Source organism: Rhopalosiphum padi, chromosome 3, assembly GCF_020882245.1.
Source record: "Rhopalosiphum padi isolate XX-2018 chromosome 3, ASM2088224v1, whole genome shotgun sequence".
In the NCBI taxonomy this organism is placed as follows: Eukaryota; Metazoa; Arthropoda; class Insecta; order Hemiptera; family Aphididae; genus Rhopalosiphum; species Rhopalosiphum padi.
The window spans coordinates 67,062,138-67,084,110 of NC_083599.1; the positions used below are offsets into that span (position 1 = coordinate 67,062,138).

Below are 21,973 nucleotides of genomic sequence, written 5' to 3' on the forward strand. Positions count from 1 at the left end.
CAGCTTCTTGTGCTTATACCAGGAAAGGGAAATCCGTATGATTTTTTTAGATTTCTTTTGGACGACACATTTTTGAATTTATTGGTAAACGAAACTAACGAATATGCTGAATTATGATTTTCTTAGGATGGCTGCGAATCAAAGAAGTCGTATATCACTATGGAAACCAGTGACTTCTGAAGAAATGTTAAAATTTATAGGTCTCATTATACATACTAGAAGAATACAATTAAATCGAATAAATTACTATTGGAAAAAACACCATCTTTTTAATCTTTCTTGTTTTTCAAACTATATGGGTCGGGACCATTACTTACTCATTATGCGAAATCTACATTTTTCTGATAACTCTGCAGATTCAAATGATTCAGATCGACTTTTTAATTAATTACTTCAATGACAAAATGAATAATGTGTATTACCCCGGTAAAGAGCTCTCTTTAGACGAATCAATGGTACTATGGCGAGGATGTTTTTTATTCAGAATAAACGTCATAAGTACTACAAGTATCGTACACATATAGTATGAATCTACAACTTGTAAAGATTGTTTTGCACTCAATAAACTATTTTTATCTACAAGATTGTATCAGTAAACAACAATTTTATAAATAAAACGCTTTGGGGCAAAATTGATTGTTTATTAGTATTACTTTATTTCTACTTATTAATAACAATTTAGTATATGTTTGGTTATAGATGAACCTATTTAATTAATTACAAATAAATACAGCTTGAAAATATTACTTTCGTATTTTAATTACCTAATACTTTTATTAATATAACTTTTAATAATGGTTCGAAATTATATTAGAAAAACTACTCGGCAAAATTGGTGTGTGGATAATTTAAGAAGTGCTATTCAAGATGTTCTTCATAATAATGTTAGTTATTCGAGAGCTGTTGAAATATATGAAGTACCATACACTACTTTGCATGATTATGTTAGAAGAGTTAAGAAAAAAGAAATAGGTTTATGTGATCTCACCTCTAAAATAGGTATGTATTCAATAAAAACAATTATTTAACCAATTTTAAATGAAAATTATTAAAATATTTATAGAGTTCGTTGATATCTCCTAATTAATTGTAGGTTTATGTTGTATAATAATTATAATAATTATTTTGACATATTTAAATATGTGTTTTTAGATTACCTATATTGAAAAATAAAAATTATTTTACACATTTTTATGTCTAAGTTCATATTTAAATGTTTTGAATTATTCAATAATAGGTACTTAAAGTAGTATGAAAAGGGGGCTTTCAGCACCTCGTCCTCGTCTTTCGCTCGTCCTATTGTCTTGCCGCCGCCCCCACTCCATAGCTCGTCCGCCGCCCGATCGTGAACGTTTACGGCATATTTTGCTCACCCCGCAACCCCATCATCTGCCTACCAAAGCAACCTCGCACAGATCGTTCGGTCGGTCACGTGACGTACATACCATTTTATCGTACATGTATCACATTATTGTACACACACCATAATATTATTATTGTGTCCATTATTTCTAAGGTTTCATTGAACGTTCACATTTAATATGTATAGAAATCCGAGGTTTCAATCTAGTCGTTTCTTATCCGTTAGACAGTATATTTCGATTATTTTTTTTTTACGTTTAAAAACTAAGTATGTGTCTTATTCAAAAAGAAGACAACTTGCCTTCATCGGTTGGAGATAATACTCATAACGGGGGGTAAGTGTTAGCATATTTTAATTTTTTATTATTTTGATATTCTTATATTTAATTTATTTAGTGAGATAAATGATCTACATGTCATTAGAGATATTAATCTTGACACGGTAATTTATTTGAGACGCTTCCAATGTGAATTTTCACATGTGGGATTGTCTGCTGAGAGGATGAGGACTTGGGTTGAACCCACAAGAAATTTTTCTCGATAGTTCAATATAGAATTTCGATTATTGATTATGTTGATGTGTGATACACATTATGACGGTTCAATCCCCGAAGATGAGACTTTAGTTAGTTTTAACATACATATAGTAAATATTAGGTAAATATATTATGAGATTTGATAATAACCATTATTTCATTATAGATCCAATTAACGTATAACGAATTAATGGACTCGTCTATTATGATTCTTAGGCATACCCAACACTACATAATCATGCGGTTGATGTATGGGCTCCGAAGAATAGTGGTTATACAATGTGAAAACCTAAGGGAGAGATTTGAAATGAAATGGATGACTAATGTATTTATTATTCTGTCTTGTCTAGGTTTCGACTTTCACAGTTCACGATTTATATTAAATAGAATAAGGAGCCTTATTTAAATATTTAATAATAAACTTTTTCTTATAACCAAACAGCAGTTTATATTATTTCAGAAAAAAAAATGTATCAAAGTAAATGTTTAAATCATATGTTACCACCACCTACACCGCATTTCGTGATCAACGAGCCCTGGCTACCTGCCCCCTGTGCCTGTGATCGGTCAGTGTGTATCCAGTATTTTGCCCGTTGCACACACATTTCGCGATTTAAATGGCAAAGTAAATGTAATTTAATTCCTTCTATTTCTAAAATCAGTTCAAAAAATATTGTACATATTACACCAGGACCATTAGGAAATGCTTTATTTTCAAATGAACCTGTAGAGTGATTTTTATTATTTTTTTCTTCTGATTTGTTTACGAAATTAATAAGTCATACTAATGAAGAAATTGTTCTCCAAAAACAAAAATATGCGCAAAAAGTTCAAAATAAAAGTACATTTCAAAATATTAACTTGAATGAATTAAAAGGCCTTTTAGGTATTTTAATAGCTTCCGCGGCAATGAAAAATAACCATTTAAATGCAGTTAATCTATTTGACCTCTCGCTTTGTGGTTATAGGTATCGCTCTACTATGTCACTTGCAAGGTTTAATTTTATAATTAATTGTTTACGGTTTGATTCAAAGAATACACGGGACGAAAGAAAAACTATTACCAAATTTGCACCAATTTCTGAAATTTGGGACATTCTCACGAAGAACTGTCAAAAGTGGTACAAACCAGGATTATACCTAACAATAGACGAACAGTTAGTTGGTTTTCGAGGTCGTTGCCCGTTTAAAATGTATATTCCGTCAAAACCAAATAAATATGGAATAAAAATAATTATGATGTGTGACAATTCAACAAAGTATATGGTAAGTGCAATTCCATATTGCGGGAAAGGAACTGTTCCAAGTAACTTGTCTGCATCAAATTATTTTGTTGAACAGTTAGTATCGTCATGAAAGGGATCAAACCGCAATATTACAATGGACAATTGGTTCACAAATATTCCTTTTACACAAACATTACTAAAAGATTATAAACTTACAGTAATTGGTACAATAAAAAATAATAATAGAGAATTCCCTGTTGAATTTACTGACTTAAACTATACTAATCGAGCAGTAAATACATCGCTATTTTTATTTTCAAACAATTTGACCGCTGTCTCTTACAAAATAAAACCAACCAAACTCGTTACATTAGTGTCTTCCCTGCATAGTGATGACTCTATAAATGAAACTACTAAAAAGCCAACAATTGTAATGCACTATAATGAAACTAAAGGTGGCGTGGATAGTTTTGACCAAATGTGTCAAAACATGAATGTCGGTAGAAAAACTAAACGATGGCCATTGTGCATTTTTTATAATATGATAAATATAGCATCAATAAATACTTATGTTATATACGTACACAATTTTTACAAAAACAGGAAAGACACTACAAAACCTTTATCACGCTTCCAATTTATGATACGCTTACAACAGCAGTTGGTTGAGAATTGCATGAGATCAAGGCTTTCGAATAGTAAGCTACCGCATAATTTGAAAAAAAATATTGAAGATTGCTTGGGAATAAAAAACGTAACACAAACACAAGATCGACCGACTGAAGAAGAGTTGTCAACTAAAAAAAGAAAAGTTTGTAGCTACTGCGACTACAAAAAAAGGCGAATGACTAAATCACAATGTTCTACATGTCAAAAACACATATGTGGCGAACACCAAATTATAAAATGTCCACATTGTAATAATGATTAATATTTTCATAATATGTATTTTTAATTAGTTTCAAAACATAAAATTTTATTTAAGTTTACAATTTTTTTTTCAATTTGATGTTACTAAGTTTACTGTTTTTTTTAAAAAGTACATGAATAAAGATTAGAATAAAAACAGAAAAATAAATATTTTGAACATATTTATGTGCATTTATATTATATTCGTCGATTTGATGAATAGCTAGTAATCAAGGACTAAAAATAAGGTTAGTGTTCTAGGGATTGATTTTGACAGTAATATCCATTAATCACCTCTTGATGAGATAAACGGTGGTTTTATTTTGCATGTTTTTGTATATTTTGGATAAAATGCATATTATTGCATATTATATTGAATAAAATTAATATTATTGCATATTTCGATAACAAGAATGCAAAAAATTCAAATAATTTATATTTATAATTTAATATTAATATTTGGTATTTAATTCTAATCCTGCTGATTAAAAAATAAACTTGGTTTTTTTGTTAAACATACATTTTCCAATTTTTCAAACATAAAATTCAAAGTATTTTCACTATTAAATGTGAATTATTTCTAAATTATTTTATTTTATTTTACTTTTCAATTATATTATATTAGGGCAAACAACCAATCACTGATGTATTTCAATGAATTAATATTTTTTTGTAACTATATTTTTATGTTTATCATATAAACATTTAAATGAATATCTTGCTAAATAAAATGCACATTTTACAATTTTAGCCTTGGTAATAACAAATAAAAATTTTTATAATATGTATATATATAATTACATGAAATACTAATTAAAAATATTTATTCAAAAGAATGAGATTTAACATTGCAAAATGACGCTAAATTGTTGGCATTAGAAAATATTAAGAATAATAAGAAAGAAGATAAAAAGCCTGGTATCCAAATTGAAATTGAAAAAAATGTATGTTCACATTTTATTTAAGCTTAGAAATTGAAAGAATTTTAAAAATTAATGAATGTATTTCCTTGTATAAACTCAAAATAATTTTATTTTCAAGTGTTAACTATACACAATTCACATTGTAATTTGTAGTATTGTATAATGTACTTAAATTAATAGTTGTATTATGTACAATATACATGGTTATTTTTAACTTTCTTAAAATTTAAAATAAATTACAATTTTTTAATCTAGTGTGGTTCTTGGTGGTGTCCAAAGCACTCAAATCTTGCTGTAATTTATAAAAAGCTTGATATATTAACTTTAGATGATAAAGTTGAAGTTGACCAGGCCTTGAAACGGCAAAGATATGGAGTTACCAAGGAGAGGTAATTTCATAGTATATAATATCTCAAGAAGTAAAAAATTGAACTATTGTAAAAAACCCAACATACAAACATAAATAGTGTTCTTTTATTAAATATTATAATTATTATTATTTTTAAAGTAACAAAGCTAAACGTGATCTTCTGAGCATAAATACGCTACATTATGCACTTGCAAAACGAAGACAACAAATGCATGAGTAGCGTCTTCTTAATCCAAAATATATTGTCTCAAAACGATTGTATAAAAATTATATTTGTAATTGTATTAATACATATTTGTATTTACATGTTTATCAAATTTTTTAGATTAGGTGTTGTGTATTCGATCGAAAATCTTGAGTTGATAAACACGCCAATCTTCCAAGATGCTGGATTGACTACAATTCGGTGAAAACAAATAAGGTGGATGGTGCAAATAAAGTGGATTTTATTGAAAAAAAAAATAATTCATTAAATATAGATGTGTCATCAGATGAAGATTTTTAATTTGTAAATAATTTTAAAATATACATATATTCATCATCAATAACTAAATTACACTAGTATTGATTACTTAATTTAAAACATTAAAACAATACCAAATTAATATATTTTACACTTAAAAATATGGTAAGATTTTGGTGCTTCCTTTTAGCCAAACTCTTGTTAAGGATAGCATTCCTCAAGTAATCAAATAATTTATCTTCATTGTAATTGTGTTAGGATTTGGAACCTGAAGTCGTTTTGTACGCATTCAGCATTGCAAAAGTATTTACATTAAGTATGCCATTAAATCTTCAACTTCAAAATAAAGATTGAGATTTGTCCATATCAATGGAACTTGCAAATAATGTTTTTAGTGCAGTATGTTCGTGCGTGCTAATGCTGCAGAAGAATTCAAAATAATATAAAGTAATGTTGAAAAAAATGTGAATCATTGGGAATTACAATTTCAATACCTTGACTAGCTATAAACCGAACAAATCGTGCTAATGCTGCAGAAGAATTCAAAATAATATAAAGTAATGTTGAAAAAAATGTGAATAATTCGGAATTACAATTTCAATACCTTGACTAGCTATAAACTGAACAAATCGTTTTATTTCAACAGAATCACCTGAAGTGTATTGTAGGATTTTTATTTTTATAACTTTTTAGGATAAATTTTTGTGAACAACTAAATTCTTCAGATATTGAAGCTGATGAAGTATCTGCAATTGGTGAGTAGGTATACAATGTGGTATCAACAGATAATAAACAAAACTCCTAAAAATGCTATAGAAGCTTTCATTGATTGCAATGAAGAAATATTTATTACTTTACTAGTAACAATTGTAAGCAGTAAAAATCTTTTTCCTCATTACGACGCTTGAAAACATACCCGAGAAACACCATGGGTGAAAATCCCTTGAACGCCTTAGCAGTTATGAATATTCTTCGAGGCTTAGTCATAACCACAGACGAAATAATAGATACTCTAACTAGTTCAGTGTTAAATAATTTTACTTAACATTTATAATTACTAATTACTAATTGCTCATATCAATTTATTCTATTATGTCTATCGTTCGATTGTGGACACAAGTATTCTTCCACCCTTTTCCGCAACATCTTATGATTCCGACTCAGTGTACTTGACTGGGATGCAGCAGAGTCCCCTCAATGGTTTCATCGGAAGTCCTGTGGCATTAACTTCAGGAATACGATCTAGGATCACACTAGGCGGTACCATAAAATCCAATATAAATATAGTTTTTTTCCCGTCCGTATCTTCTTCAGCGCTAACGACAATGGCATGGCGCAGAAATTTAATTAATCCACCGTATTCAGCGTAGTGGTCTGTGTAGGTCAAAGAACATACCTTGTCTTTCAACTTTAATATTTCTTCCAGGGTTTTTATCATTAACCAAAAGACATTTGTCAACCATTGTTCTACAACCGGAAGTGACGTTTCACCGCTTGCAACTGACCACCGTAAAGGCCCGACTGGCAATCTGGTAAAGTCAACCGATGGCAAAGTTAACTTTGCCAATTGTTTCATATCATTATTTGTAAGGGGAGAGTATGCAGGGAAGATATTGGGAGGTCCACATCTGCAACATACAGAATTTGAATAATAGTTTTCTTTAGATATTAACAGACAAAAGACTAGTAGCGCATTTAAGGGGGAGGAGTTAGAGCCCCCCGGCATGACCTGAATAATTGGTTTTTATGTAGGTGTAGGAGGTACTATGATGTTAGGGCAAAACTAATTTTATTTATATTATTGAAGATAATTGTTGATGATCTTAATGGAGATGGTTATTGTTTGATCAAGGACAAATAAAGTGAACAGAAAGGAAACTCGGAGATAATAAGATGCCTTTTAAAATGTAATAATTACTTAAAACTATGGCTTTTTTAACATTTTCAGATACATGTAGTGAGCAAAATAAAAATATTATGAACAATACCTTGTATGAAGTAAATACTTATAAAACCATAATTATTACTGGTTTAAAGTTTTTGGAATAAATAAAAGATTTAGGGCTAGACCATTTAACTTTTCTTCATTTATTGCATTTAGTCTTTTTAGAATAGAAAATGTACTTTCAGAATATCAGATATTACAAAATTTGTAAGCAAAGTAAAATTGCAAATAATTTAAAAAATGTCTTTATAATCTGAAGAAAAAATCTTTACAATATTGAATTTCATTTACAGCAGTATCTGGTAATTTTTATTATAGTTCATATTGCTTTCTCTGTATTAATAACCTTGATTCTAACACATAACATATTATATAGGTACTTTTCTTAAATAGAAACAGCAGTTAAGATTAATTGGTCATCACTCATCTCAATGTGATAAATTAGATAGTATGAGTTATTTTAGTAATATAATTGTTAATAGTCTTTTATCAAAACTTGAAATTAACTGAGTAATTAGTTTATCAAGAATTCATAGATATTTATATATAATAATATTCCTCTGGGTTTTTGTTATTTCGTTAAGTTTGTTTCTCACAGGTTTAAACCATGCGTGTTTTAGCTTCTATTTCAGAAACTAAAGAGGAATATTTTTCATTATTGTCTTTAAACGATTTTTCAACATCTGCTCAAATGGATTCTATAATTATCACGCCATTTTAAGTTTTAGATACATTATAATATTTGCTATAAAATAATTGACTTAATTGTATTAATAATTTATAAGAGAATCAAGTAAGAAAAAAATTCAGTCTTGGATATAGTACTCACATATTACATAACGACGCATTAGTAGAAGTTTCTGGATTTGTATCATATTCAAGAGTAGAAATTATATAAATAGAAATTCATTAAAAGTTATTAGTGAATCATTTCGATCTGCCCAGTAAGTTTCAAATATGTATATTTTTTTGTTATTCTAATTACAATTACTATTTTTTTATCGAAATAATTACTGTCATTTAATTTTAATAAGTTAATATAAAAAAAAAATTGTAATTTATCCACATAAGGAAAAAATGTAACAATCGCACCAACCAAACCATTCATATTAAGATACCTCATTTGTTTTGGATAGACAAAGGTTTAAAGAATAAATGTAAAAGCATTAAAAGCGTGTATAGGAAGTAACATAGTAAATAATGTATAAATTATCGTACCTACTAATACAATTCAGTCATCTTTATTCACACAATATAGAGTAGTATTTATATTCGACATTTTAAAAGCTTAAACTCTATTAACAATTTTTTTTTTATTATATTACTTATTGTTTCTATAATCTCATTCTTAATTTTAGGTCTTTATGGCAATACTCGATATGAAAATAATAATATTTATCTATAATTTTTATCAAATTGACCAATTTTTGTTCAAGGTAAGTTCTAATGCTGTATTTTTATCTACCTTATTGGATTTAGCCTTCTATTAATATGATCATAAACAATTAGCCATAGTATTTTAAATAGCCTGCCATTTGCATTAACAGTCATCTGTTTATACTAGACAACTTTTTTTGAAGACACGCTTATTATTACTAAGTGCGAGCGCGTCAAAAAACTGGGGATTGTTCCGAAAAAATTTTTTTTTAGTATTTTGTTTGAATCAATGGTTTTCTATTGGTACTTCTATGAAATGTATAGGCAAAGCGAGGATATATCAAGTTATCGGAGAACAACAATTTGATCAAGGCTCTTGAATTAGTAAAAGGTAAAAAGTGGTCGAATGCACAGATCTAGTGGAATACGCCTCATGGAGAAACCACTTAAAAAAACGCACCATTTGCTGTACCTCCGGGGTAGTGTGGAAATCAGTACCGTTAACGCATTGATGATTAAAATATGAGTGATTGTTTTTTGCCACAAGCCAGCGGATTTCGACGCTTTGACCGTAGTCAACCCTGAAGACTGCGTTGAAAAAAAACCGATACCTGTCTTCAATCCGCGAATTCGCAAATTTTGTCCCCATGAGTCGGTCTCGGATTTTCGAATTTTTCGTCGACTGTTCAGCCGGATGGGCCACGATCGGCGGCGGCCGATAAGTAATTTTTTCGAATCAACAGGTGGACCTCAATCAGGGACATTGTCTTGGGAAAAAGGAGGATGGAATACACGGTGAAATCCAAAGTGTCGGGGTGGTTGACGATCCGCATACCTGGTAACAAAGTTTTACTCGAAGACCCTTCTCAACTATTTGTCTCCTCCATATCTTGTTAAAAATTATTTATTTATTTATTTAACAGATGTTAGTCCAATTCTCATAAAATATAGGGTAATATAGGGTACGTTGCAAATCGATCGGACGAAAAATCGCAGTTACTTCTGAAATGCTTCCGAAAACTCACATGGACAAAATCGAGAAATTCGCGGATTGAACCTTTACGGGTATTATTTTTTGTCGCCGTCTCCGAGGTTGACTTCGTATGGACTCCGCGCACCGTACCCCGTCGTCAAACGTGTTCCGGGCATAAGCCTGAAAAATCCGCGAGCCGCCGTGCACCACTACGGACCGATATACAATAGCGCGCTCGCGACGGCCAGTGACCCGACGACTCTCGCTTCGTCCGATTCGACGTCCCCGTTACCGGGATAGGGACAGTGAGCGTTGAGGTTCATCGCTACGCGCCAATATATGATAGCGCGGTCTACTACTTACGATACTAGTAAAGAGCCTGATAGACTAGTAATCAGTCTCTTAGAAGTTTTTACTTTAGGCTGATAAGTATAAAATTCCCATCATGTTTGAAGGACAGAAGATGATGGTCAGTGACGTAGTCCTAAAAAATTTTACGGGTACACGGCTGAATCATTGAAAAATAAAACGTTATTTAGTAATTAGTACTTGTTCATGTTATCTACCAGTGACTATCACATATTTGCAGTGGCGTAAATTAGGTCCAATATCTGGTGGTGCAGTTGCATATTCTCAACTTATAATTATTTCCAACACACCAATAATCCAACTTCCTAAGTAAAATCCTTCCCTATAAACTAAAATATATTTTTCCATAATATATTTCTTTAAATAATAAATACATTTTGAATTATTTTAGCAGTGAAACCTTTATTATTATAATATTAATAAAAAAAAAAGTCAAAAATGTTTTTTTTTTATTTCAAGTTGAGACGACGTCCTCTTTCCACGGATCCCGAATCGAATTCATTAATTATTTGGTCCAAATTAATATTATTATTTTTTTCGAGCTGCAAAGTAGCTAAACTACTAATCCTTACTTGTCCCATAGTCGTTCTAAGGTAAGTTTTTAACCCCTATAAACAAGAAAAAGATCTTTCGCAACCTGCTGTATTAGTAGGTATTGTTCGGAATATTTTTAATGTCTCTGTAATTAATGGTTTTTGAATGTCATTTAGTTTTATGTATTCTATTGTTGATTCTAATTTGTCAGGTACTAAATTATTACCATATTTTTTATTTTACTATTTTAGAACATAGATAGAATAATAATTTAATTGATAATGCCTAATATATGCACGAAAATTACAATTTTGTACCTGTTTATATATTATATTATATATTTCAATGATTTTCTGGTGGTGCAAAAACTTACCTTTGCTCCACCACATTTTAGATTATGCCACTGCATATTTGGTAAACAAAATCACCGTTTTCATTTATAAATAGCATACTAAACCATCGTCCATCGACCAACATAAAATTATTGTAGACAAAATACTCAGGGTAGATAGCATATTGAACAAGTACTCACTATTTTGTCTATTTATTAGTTGTCTATAATATAATATACAATAATACTATAATAATACTAATGTGAATAAGTACTAGTGACAGAAGGTTTATATAGAATTGTAATGAATACTTGGAACAATAACTGATAACTGGACAAAACAACATTATTGTGAACGTTACCAAATGGTTTAAAAATAGATTTGTGTACAAAAGACTCTGTACAACACGATTTAAGATAGTACTATCTATAGCCGTGGTACAAGTAAACCACGGACTTTTATGATCTTTCTTAGTCCGCGAAATAAACAAATTACGCTTATCTTTTTTTACTTACTAAATATCAAAATTTAATAAATATACTTATTATTTGCTGGGTAACGTTAATACATTTTATTCATGCTCCGTGTACCTGCGGTGCCACGATTTTCGTTAAGGGTACACGCATAATTATTAAATTAGGAGCTGGGTACACGCCGTGTACCCTCCACTACACCACTGATGATGGTGTATGAGACTCCATCTTCGTTGATATATGCTCGAAAGCTGGATACTGCTCAGTAACATTTCTCTACGTCAGGTCTAAAACAGTTCTTGGGGCACTCTACTTCCACCAGAACTATAGCTCCCCTAATTCATTTCTCGGAGAAGGATCCCATGCTAAGCAAACTGAAGTCCTTATTCGAGTTGATCTCTTGGACCAGCACTACTCATATATCGGCTACTGGAGAAGTGTTATAAAATAAATTGAATCTTCTCATCGAGTACCTTGCGGGTCTTTATACTAAATACAGTATCGTAGAATTAGCTCCTTTTGCTGGTAAGCAATAATCTGTAACCATCGTACATCACATATTTGCTCCATCATTCCGTGAGTAGATTGTTCCAAACTGTCTGTCGAACATTTATCAGCAGGTTTCGGGTGACTCAAATACTCATATCACTTTTCGTACGAAAGCAAACCATTTTTACATAAACTTTCTACACATCCTATGCTAAACCGTGAAGGTACTATCATTCGAGTTGGAGTTTGGACCGGTTTTGACCACACTTCTGGTAGTGTGGGGTGTCACAACTCCTTGAAGCTATTGTAACAAATCCATCATAGAAACACTTATTATTATTATTATTATTATAGATGCCGCTCTCATTCCTGGTCGTCGGCTACGTCCTTTTGCATCCACCCAAGTGAAAACAGGACTCAAAATTCTTAAAGACTCGTACAACGCATTTCTTAACCCTTTCACTACCGAATTATTTATTTTGGCAAAAAAAATTTTTTTTTTGCATATTCGTATTCAGTGATTTTATTGTATAATAACCTAACTTTTTTTTTTTTTTTTAAACATTTTTAAAAAAGTTACACGTATGTCCACTATAATGGACACTGGGAGTTTATGTAAAAATAATATAAAATAAAATTCATTTTTATAAAATTCCTCAAATACTCAAATATTTATTAAACATAACAATAATGTAAAATATTAATGTAAAAAGCATAAATACAAATTAAGAATTCTTAAATAGACTACTTGTCATAAAAGTTACAATTATTTTTCATGATAATTCGAAAAACAGTTACTTGTTTTAGTAAAACATAAATGTATATTGCATTTAGTGCAAAAAACGTGTGTTTTTCCTTTGCACTTAAATGCTTTGCACCGTGTAGCTTCCTTCTTTTTATCTATCTCCGGAAAATGTCCAATTTGATCACTACTGACGGACTCAGAAGGCCGAAATTCCAATGATTTGGATGATAATCCGGCAGCGGTAGGTGTCGGTGAACGAGAATCTGCAATACTTCCACATGGCGATGATGATGGACGTCCTCTTTTTTTCCCTGGCGTACATCGTCCAACCATAATGAGTTCTTCAACTAGAGTTATTTTGAAGTGTAACAAGTCTTGTTGGTCTTTTATTGGTATATTTATTCTTGCCGCTTCCTGTTTATATTCGAGCCAAGAATTGGAAACGGCCATATCGAAAACGTGAGAAACCATACGTAGGGTCCATTTTTTCGATTTCATAAAAACGCGATAGTAGCTTACCAATTGGTCATGCTTATCAACTCCACCCATGGACTTGTTATACAGCTTAATAATTTCTGGTCTTTCAACTTCAATATATCTTTTATTCTTTTTATCCCAGCGTTTAACAACGTCCGGGGTACCAGAAGTAATAAAATTAGAAGCCATAACTATAGGTTTGTTGTCACACCATTTTACCAAACCTATCCCCAATGGCGATGTTATTTCATACGTTGTTCCTCTTCCTAATTTCAATATTTCTTTGTCAGATATTATTGGGGGATTGCCAAATCGGTTTGTTCGGACTGTTCCAGCAGCATATATTTTTCTTTTTGAAAGAGCATAAAATAAATTATATGATGAAAAGAAATTGTCAAAATACAGGAAGTGTCGATTTGCACTAAGGTATTGGGTTAAGTTGAGAACAACGGCTCCACCAAGACCAAAGTTCTTTTGTAAGGTTTTGTCTATATTTGTCGCAGTGCCTTGGTATAACATCATATTATAGACGATGCCACTTTCTCCACAAAGTAAAAATATTTTGATGCCCCATGGATTTGGCTTGCCCTTCATATATTGTTTTATAGACAAATGACCTTTAAATGGAACAATTTGTTCATCGACGCTTATGTTCCGTTCAACTGATAACTGTTTGCATCGACTGTTGAGAGTATCAAACAACGGTCGAACTTTTACAAATTTATCAGAATTGTCGCGCGGAATATCCAAATTATTTATGACATGTAGATGTTGCCGTAGTGAAAAAAACCGATTTCTCGTCATAGTATTCGCAATTATGTTTACGCGAAATTTTAATTGCCAATACATTTCTTGTCTAGGATATTTTAGAACGCCCATCATCATCTGAATTGCTATAAGACTTCTCATTTCAATAGCATTAGTTGGTTGGAAATTGTTCACATTATTTTGAACAGCGTATAAATTAGTATGAAATGCCATGGATTCAAAAAAACTATCATTGAAATATTTAGTGAAATATTGGTATGGTGATAAAATATCTATCGAGTGATTTGTAATTTCCAAGTCCCGTAATTTTATTTCAAAGTTTTTGAATGGTGTGCTTGTCCATTGGATCTCATTTTTTTTTATAAATGGAAAATCGTGTATGTTATACTGACCTATTGTTCGATTTTCTGTGACATCGGATTCAGGTATTTGGGTTTGCTCTGATACATTTTCAGATTCATCAAAAATGACTGCATTTGCCAATTCCAATTGATCATTTTCAACTGTCCCCAAATAATCGTCGTCTTCAAATTGTTGTAGAAGATAATCTAGTTCATTCTCGGATTCAAAGGACGAAATACTTAAATCACTAATATTTCCGTCTCCCAAGAGGTTTAAAATTTGGTTTTCGTTTAGTGCCATTATAAAATCAAAATACAAATAACAGAACAAAACAGTTAAAATTCGGTCATACGTAGTCGAAACACAAATACGTAATGATTGGAATAATATTCGTAATATTTGTACAATAAAAGTACCAGTGACTTCTATTGTATTTGCTTATCGGAATATTAGGGACATAATGTGACATATGACGCATATTATGCAAAAGAAGCAATAGGTATACATGTATATAGTGTATTCAATTGTATTGTTTTCAATTTCAAATACTACGAAATGTTCGACTGCTGAAATCGGTTATTGGGTAAAGGGCACATATTATTAGATAAATATTTGCCCCCGTCTCCCAGTGTCCATTACAATGGACATGTCTCTTATCACGTATAACTGACAAATTAAATGCTAAAGGTGAACTCGACCGCCGGTATTATATTCTTGATAATATTTAAGATGTAGAAAAAAATACACAGTGCAGCCAACAATAATATTTTAGCCAGGAAATGAGAAAATATTTCGATTTTTTTACGTACGATTTTTCCCAATGTTTTTTTTTGTATAATCATTTATTGATGAAAACTACTTATAGTTATTAAAATGAAAATATTTTTATCAAATTCTACAGAACTTACCGATTGCTATCAATATCAAACAATATGAATACACTAAAGTAACTGGGGAAAAATATTAGAAAGTCATGTCCATTGTAATGGACACTGGTAGTGAAAGGGAGTTAATAAAGGAGTTTTAAGAGATGTAACCAATGGTGAGGACCTTATATCGAAATCCGTAGCCTATATTGGCATCATGCAGGAGATTGTGGAAGAATGTCTAACCATGCATGATACATTGGTATATAGGTACACTCAGCATCATCTTACTCAAGATGGTCTAGACACTTTATCTGCTATCATATCAAAAGGATATAATCGAGTAATAGGCCAAAGAGAGCTGAAGTGGATGCCTCTAATGTATGCCAGACCTAAATTGGCTGCAATAATTTACAATTCTATGTTTACTCGACTAACCATTCATGATTCAACAAATATAGGACTGTCACTAAGAACAGGTTATTATCATATTATTATCAAGCAGTCGTTCGTTATACATAGAATACTATTGAAAAATATAATAACGCTTTTAACAATATTATTAATAGCACACATTATATAAAAATCAATTAGGTCATTATAACAATCGAACCAGCATTGAATGCATGTTTGTTTTGTAATCTATGTGCGTACTGGTTCGTACTGTGTTGCGTATGTGTACAATATAGTAGGTATTTATAGGTAGTTGTTGAATTTTGAGCGAACGGACGAGAATATTGATTCTTTAACTTGTAATTCTAAATTATATAATATAAAATTTGTATAAAAGTAATTTTTCTACTCAAAAAATTAGTAAAATTTGTCGTCCTCCAAATTTCACCGCTCTAGGTCTGGGCCTATAGGGCCTGTGCGGCTATGCCTAAATACTTCTCTGACAACATCCCCCCCAGAAGTCCAACCTTAGTAGTAGAACCTTCTGCCTCACCCACTTGGCGGCCCTACCGGTGCAAGAACCGGGTATCTCTACTTTTTTTTTCAAAGTACATGTTTTTGCATTTTTTGATAAAGAATAATTTTGTCGACATTTAGGTGCAATAACCAGGTATGTCCGTTCATTATATACCTACGCTGATATCATATAAATGGAGATACCTGGTTACAGTGTTCAGCGCAATAGCAAGGTATCTCCGGAGATACCCAGTTACTGCACCGACATGTGGTCGAAACATGGACATAGCACTGTACATGCCGCATGGTATGATAGCATAATATTATTTTATCATTTATCACGTATCAGTTTTAATATTCATTTATGTTATTCAATTTATTATTTTAATTTATAGTAATAAATTAATAATTTACTCTGTTTTAACCATTTATAATATATCATATTAACAATACATTTTAATTTTTTTATTATTGTTTTGATAATATTTTATGACATTATGGACGGTATCGATGATATACTTGATGTTCTCGAAGAGTGCGATGTTTCCTTTTTAGATTTGGAGGCTTGTTTCGTAGACCCCGATTTTAAACCGAATTAGTGATTTTATACTTGAAATAGTTAATAGTTTATCTGACAGTGAATTTATACATAAAAGAAATGATAGTTTATCTGGCAGTGATAATTAGGGGGGAAATTTTATGTTTGGACTCTGACGTTGAATGTGATACTAATAAACAGTTTGGTGGTCCCGATATAACTGAATGCACTGATAGTAACAGCTCTGATGAAGAAATTATTAATGAAATTACAACGAACAGAGGTAAGAAAAGAAATGCTAATTCTAGCATTTGGAAAAGAAACTTAGTGAAAATACAAATAGCCACAGGTGAGGAATATACAAGTATTTGTACAAAAAAAAAAAAGAACTAAAACGTGCGACTGGTCATGAATGTAAATGCATACAAGTGCTCTCTAAGAGCACTGATACAGATAAATCTTCAATAATTGAAGCGTTTAATGCAATAGGTTAAAAAGAAAAGCAAGACACATTTTTATGTGGTCTAATTAATGTAAATAATGTACAACGACGTTGACCTCTAGTGTAAGGAACGCCAGAAATTAAAAAATTCTTTTGACGTACCTATAAAATACGTTTAAATACAAACGAAATAATTGTTTGTAAAATTGCTTTTTGTTCGTTGTTTGGCATCAGAAAATCGTCAGTTGACAGAATCATAAACCATATTAAAAGTAATAAGCTAAGTCTACAAAATTTGCGTGGCAAACATGTGAAACGTTCAAATAAAATATCATCTGACATAATATTTAAAATAAACGCTCATATTATCAACAGTTTCTCAAAATGCCAATCTCATTACAGCCGGTTTGAGAATTCAAATTTAATTATTTAATCCCTGACCTAAACATTTCTAAAATGTATAAGATATATTTAGAAAAAAATGAACCCAAAATATAAATATTAAACCAATCGTTAAATATGATTATTTTTCAAAATACTACAAAAATAATTTCAATTTATCTTTCGGTACTCCAAAAACTGACACGTGTCAAACTAGTGACTGTTTAAAATATTTAATTGATCACGAAACTGTTCCAAAAATAAAACGTCAGTTTGAAATAGAAAAAGAAGTGCATTTAAGAAAAGCAGAGGTACCTATTTTATACGGAATTAAAATCATTTGTTAAAAAATCCAAATTAGATAAAGAAATCAAATTATTAAGTTTTGACTTTTAACAAAATATGCCATTGCCAAATATTCCGCGTGGAGACGTATTTTATAAACGTCAAATTTGGGTTTATAATTTTTGTATTTATTCGGGAAAGACTGGTAAATCTTACCATTATATGTACGACGAATCGACAGGCAAAATAGGTCAAAACGATGTCATTAGTTTCATTGACCATTTTCTTAAAAATATACTCGCCCCAGGTGTAAAACATATATTATACATTCTTGCACCGGACCCTTCAATTATCACCTCATTTTTGTTTTTCGAACATAATGCCTCAACATTGTCACCTAATGACAACCAAAATATACATTAAAATATCAGTATAAATAATAATAGGTCAAAATATAAATGTGATACATAACTGCTTATAAGTTAAAAAACGATTTAAAACTACGGAGTAAAATAATCAATATTCATTTTTAATAGAGGCAACTGTGACATATTATGTCGAACTTACACATAATATACTGTCGCATTATCCGAATTAGCTAATGTTATTTGATAATTAAGCATATAGATATAACTAAAATTATAAATTAGACATAAAATCATACAACTTACTTTATTTAGAAGCCCCAGGATAAATTTGAATTACTAAAAATAAATTGGTAATAAGTAAACTTTTCAAAACAATTACTATTGTTGAAATCGACTCTAATGGCATGAACACAGAAAATCGCACAGTGTTGTAAATTACGTAATTGAATTCATACTGTGTTGTAGGTGAATTTTTATTATTGATAGAAGTGATAAACTTTAATTTTCTTAACCTAACCTGGATCTGCACCAACTCCCCAAGAAATCTACCAGCACTAATCACTACAGAAATTTCTTCATGGAAATACTGTCACATAAACATTATTTACTCATATACACGGATGCCTTTATCATGGTAAATCGTGTCAGAATGGCTATCATCCACGAAGACACACAAATACAATGGAAATGATCAGACAAGTGCTCTATTTACACTGCTGAAGCACTGGCGATCCTCAAAGCCATCGAGTTTGCAACACACAAAGTTCAAACTAATCAGATTATTATCCTTAGTGACTCCCTCTCCACCCTCAATAGCATCCAGAACCAGTGGAAACCAATTGATTTAGCAAGAAAAATTCACAACGCACACACTACTGCTACTCTTGTCGGTAAACGAATATCCTACATGTGGATTCCCGGCCACTGTAATATAGAAGGCAATGAACTCGCTGACAAGGCCGCCAAACTAGCTCACCTGGCCGACAACCTTTTTACGTCCCAGGATTTCACATACCAGGACGTTAAGAGAATCATAGCTAAAGATACACACAACCAATGGGAAAACAAATGGGCTGAACAGACAACTAAGTTACATGAGATCAAAAGAACGGCACACCCTTGGCCGTTCCCTGCAAACATATTCAGGAAACAAGAGACAGCCATTACTCGCTTCAGGATAGGACACACACGTATCACCCACCAACATCTCATGAAGAGAGAAGAACCCCCTGACTGTACCGACTGTGGTTCCTCTCTCACCGTCAAACATATCCTCACGGAATGCTGGGGCTATGAAAAAGAAAGGAGTGAATTGAACCTCCCGGACCAGCTCCGAGCCGAGCAATCTCACAACGACTTTTGAATTTCTCCACAACACAGGACTACTCATCAGAATGTAATCAATAATAACACAGTCTTTTATTTTCTCGCTTATCTTTATTGTATTTATTTATAATCATGTATAATATTGTATAATTTAACGTTTGTCCAATGGCCATAGAAGCCGAGGACTTGGTTTTGTTTAAAAAAAAACAAAAAATTTTTTAAGTTCTGAACATCAATATACAAGACTTTATTAAATAATTTTGAATCCTATAAGTGGTGGCATCTTTAACAGACAATGAAATACACGGATAGCTTGTATTTTATTTTTTACTGCTGTCTGTAATAGTCAATTGAACAATATTACTTAATTTTAATAGTAAATAGGTAAACAATCACAAAAGACAGTGAGTTATTGTCGTTATTTATAAATACTATACTACCTCCTACACATGGCACAGACATAATCATCTTATACACATATTTATGATTCATTTAAATTTTAAAAAATAATTTAAGATTGATTTAAAATATCACTTATTATTTATAACTGTCAAAAATAATAACATACTAACTAATAACAAATATTTATAAATTAGGTACCTTACCGACGTATTGCGTTTATCATCACTATGACCTATCAATAAGGATAAGTAACAAAACTCGTTAGACATAATATTAACATATTATTAGACAATATATTATCATATGTATATAATATACATATTCAGTAGAGAATGAACATTTAAAGCAACTGTAGATGTCGATTATTGAAATAAGTAACGTTATAAAATTCATTTAAAATTTCTATTGAATATGAATAAAAAAATTGTAGGTTATAATTTTTCGCTGGACTACAGTATATCTACTTCTTCGAACATCAAGACTGGTTTCTTTTCATATACATACGCAGTTACGTATACAAAAAAATGTAGTGGGGGGGGGATACAAAATATAGAAATACAAATTGTACCGTAACATAATAAAACAAATTTTTTCCTCAATACTCGAAATTATTATGGCGGGGGGGTGAACCCCAAAACCCCCCTTGTATACGTGCCTGTACTTAGACCCCTATCCACATTTTTGGAAAACTTGTCTTTTACCGTTCCGTTCCCTATTATTATGTGTGTACAATTTTAAAATAATTACGTCCTACCTGTTTCGAAACTCGGCTGGTGACTTAATCCAATCAATGGCTCTCTCGTATTGCATCAATTCGTCTTTGTATAAAAGTTCTGATTTTATCTGAAATCTATTTACACTTCTGAGACGCTCAGCTACTGTTTCCAGTTTTGTTTTACATGGGCTGAGATTTTGCAGTTCAAGCTCTTCTAACTTATTGATTAAACAATTTAATTTATGCAAGGTAGACAACCGTTCAAACTTCACTGGTGCTGATTGCTGTTTTGCAGACGGGCCATCAGAATAATCTTCCATTATCATAAACCAAATTATTATCAAAATTAATATTGCTATAGACCCGATCAATAAAATGTACGTAAGCATTTTAAATTAAATAAAAAAAATGTGTTAAACAGAAATTGAAATATGAAACTTGTTACTAAATAAACATTATATTGGATGTGATAGAAACGTGTGTGTTATAATAACATAATTGCGTAAATGAATCCACATCATAATTTATTATATTAGTAATACGTAAGGCCGGAACATTGATTTTTATTAAAACAATGATTTTTTGGATACGAATAAGTATCAAGAATTAGTAATTTACAAGAGCGCAGATTTTTATGCACTAAAAAGTATCAAAATATGCCATATAATATGCAGTCAAAATTGTAAAAATATGGAGTAAATCTGCGAAAATTATGCAACAAATTACAAATATGCAATTACATTTCAATTATTTACATGACAAACTTGTATACTTTAATATTATAAAAAAGGTGTACGGGGCGGGTACGAACAATAATAGGCCGTGATGCCCGGTCACCAAAATACTTCACGCGCTCCACTCACACACCGACCGACCTGTGTAAATGTGTGTATGTATGTATAGCGACTTGTGATGGGCACTATTGATTAGTTTGTACTATCGAATGATGGTCGATAGTCCAAGTGAACTATCGAATATTTATTCGATCAAATGCTAAAAACTATCGAATAACCATTTGAATAAAAAATTGCAGTTCTGAAATAATTATAAGGGCAAATTGATGTATCTGTCATTATCGTATCTTTCTCCCCTATTTTTTTTTTTTAAACAACATTGACGTTATTTGGG

At 31.1% G+C, this 21,973-nt stretch overlaps 3 protein-coding genes across 5 annotated transcripts in view; 1 reads left to right on the forward strand and 2 right to left on the reverse strand.

The window, feature by feature from the left end:
* The window catches only part of LOC132924644 (homeobox-like protein HDP1), a 190,049-nt gene that overhangs the window by 8,052 nt on the left and 160,024 nt on the right, over positions 1 to 21,973 (forward strand). The gene's annotated exons all lie outside the window — the stretch shown is intronic.
* On the reverse strand, positions 6,937 to 21,234 carry LOC132925465 (uncharacterized). The gene is made up of 2 exons (XM_060989860.1): positions 20,885 to 21,234; positions 6,937 to 7,417 (listed from the first exon to the last, which is right to left on the reverse strand). Exons 1-2 carry the CDS (start codon positions 21,232 to 21,234, stop codon positions 6,937 to 6,939), a joined length of 831 nt encoding a protein of 276 aa, XP_060845843.1.
* On the reverse strand, positions 13,048 to 14,913 carry LOC132923862 (piggyBac transposable element-derived protein 3-like). The gene has a single exon (XM_060987843.1). The coding sequence runs from the start codon at positions 14,911 to 14,913 to the stop codon at positions 13,048 to 13,050; it is 1,866 nt and encodes a 621-aa protein (XP_060843826.1).

Excerpts from the sequence above, each read along its gene's own strand:
- LOC132923862 (XM_060987843.1), bottom strand. The coding sequence starts at position 14,913 with ATGGCACTAAACGAAAACCAAATTTTAAACCTCTTGGGAGACGGAAAT.
- LOC132925465 (XM_060989860.1), bottom strand. The coding sequence starts at position 21,234 with ATGCTTACGTACATTTTATTGATCGGGTCTATAGCAATATTAATTTTG. Across the intron at positions 7,418-20,884 it reads CCAGCCGAGTTTCGAAACAG|ATGTGGACCTCCCAATATCT; the intron begins GTAGGACGTAAT and ends TGTATGTTGCAG.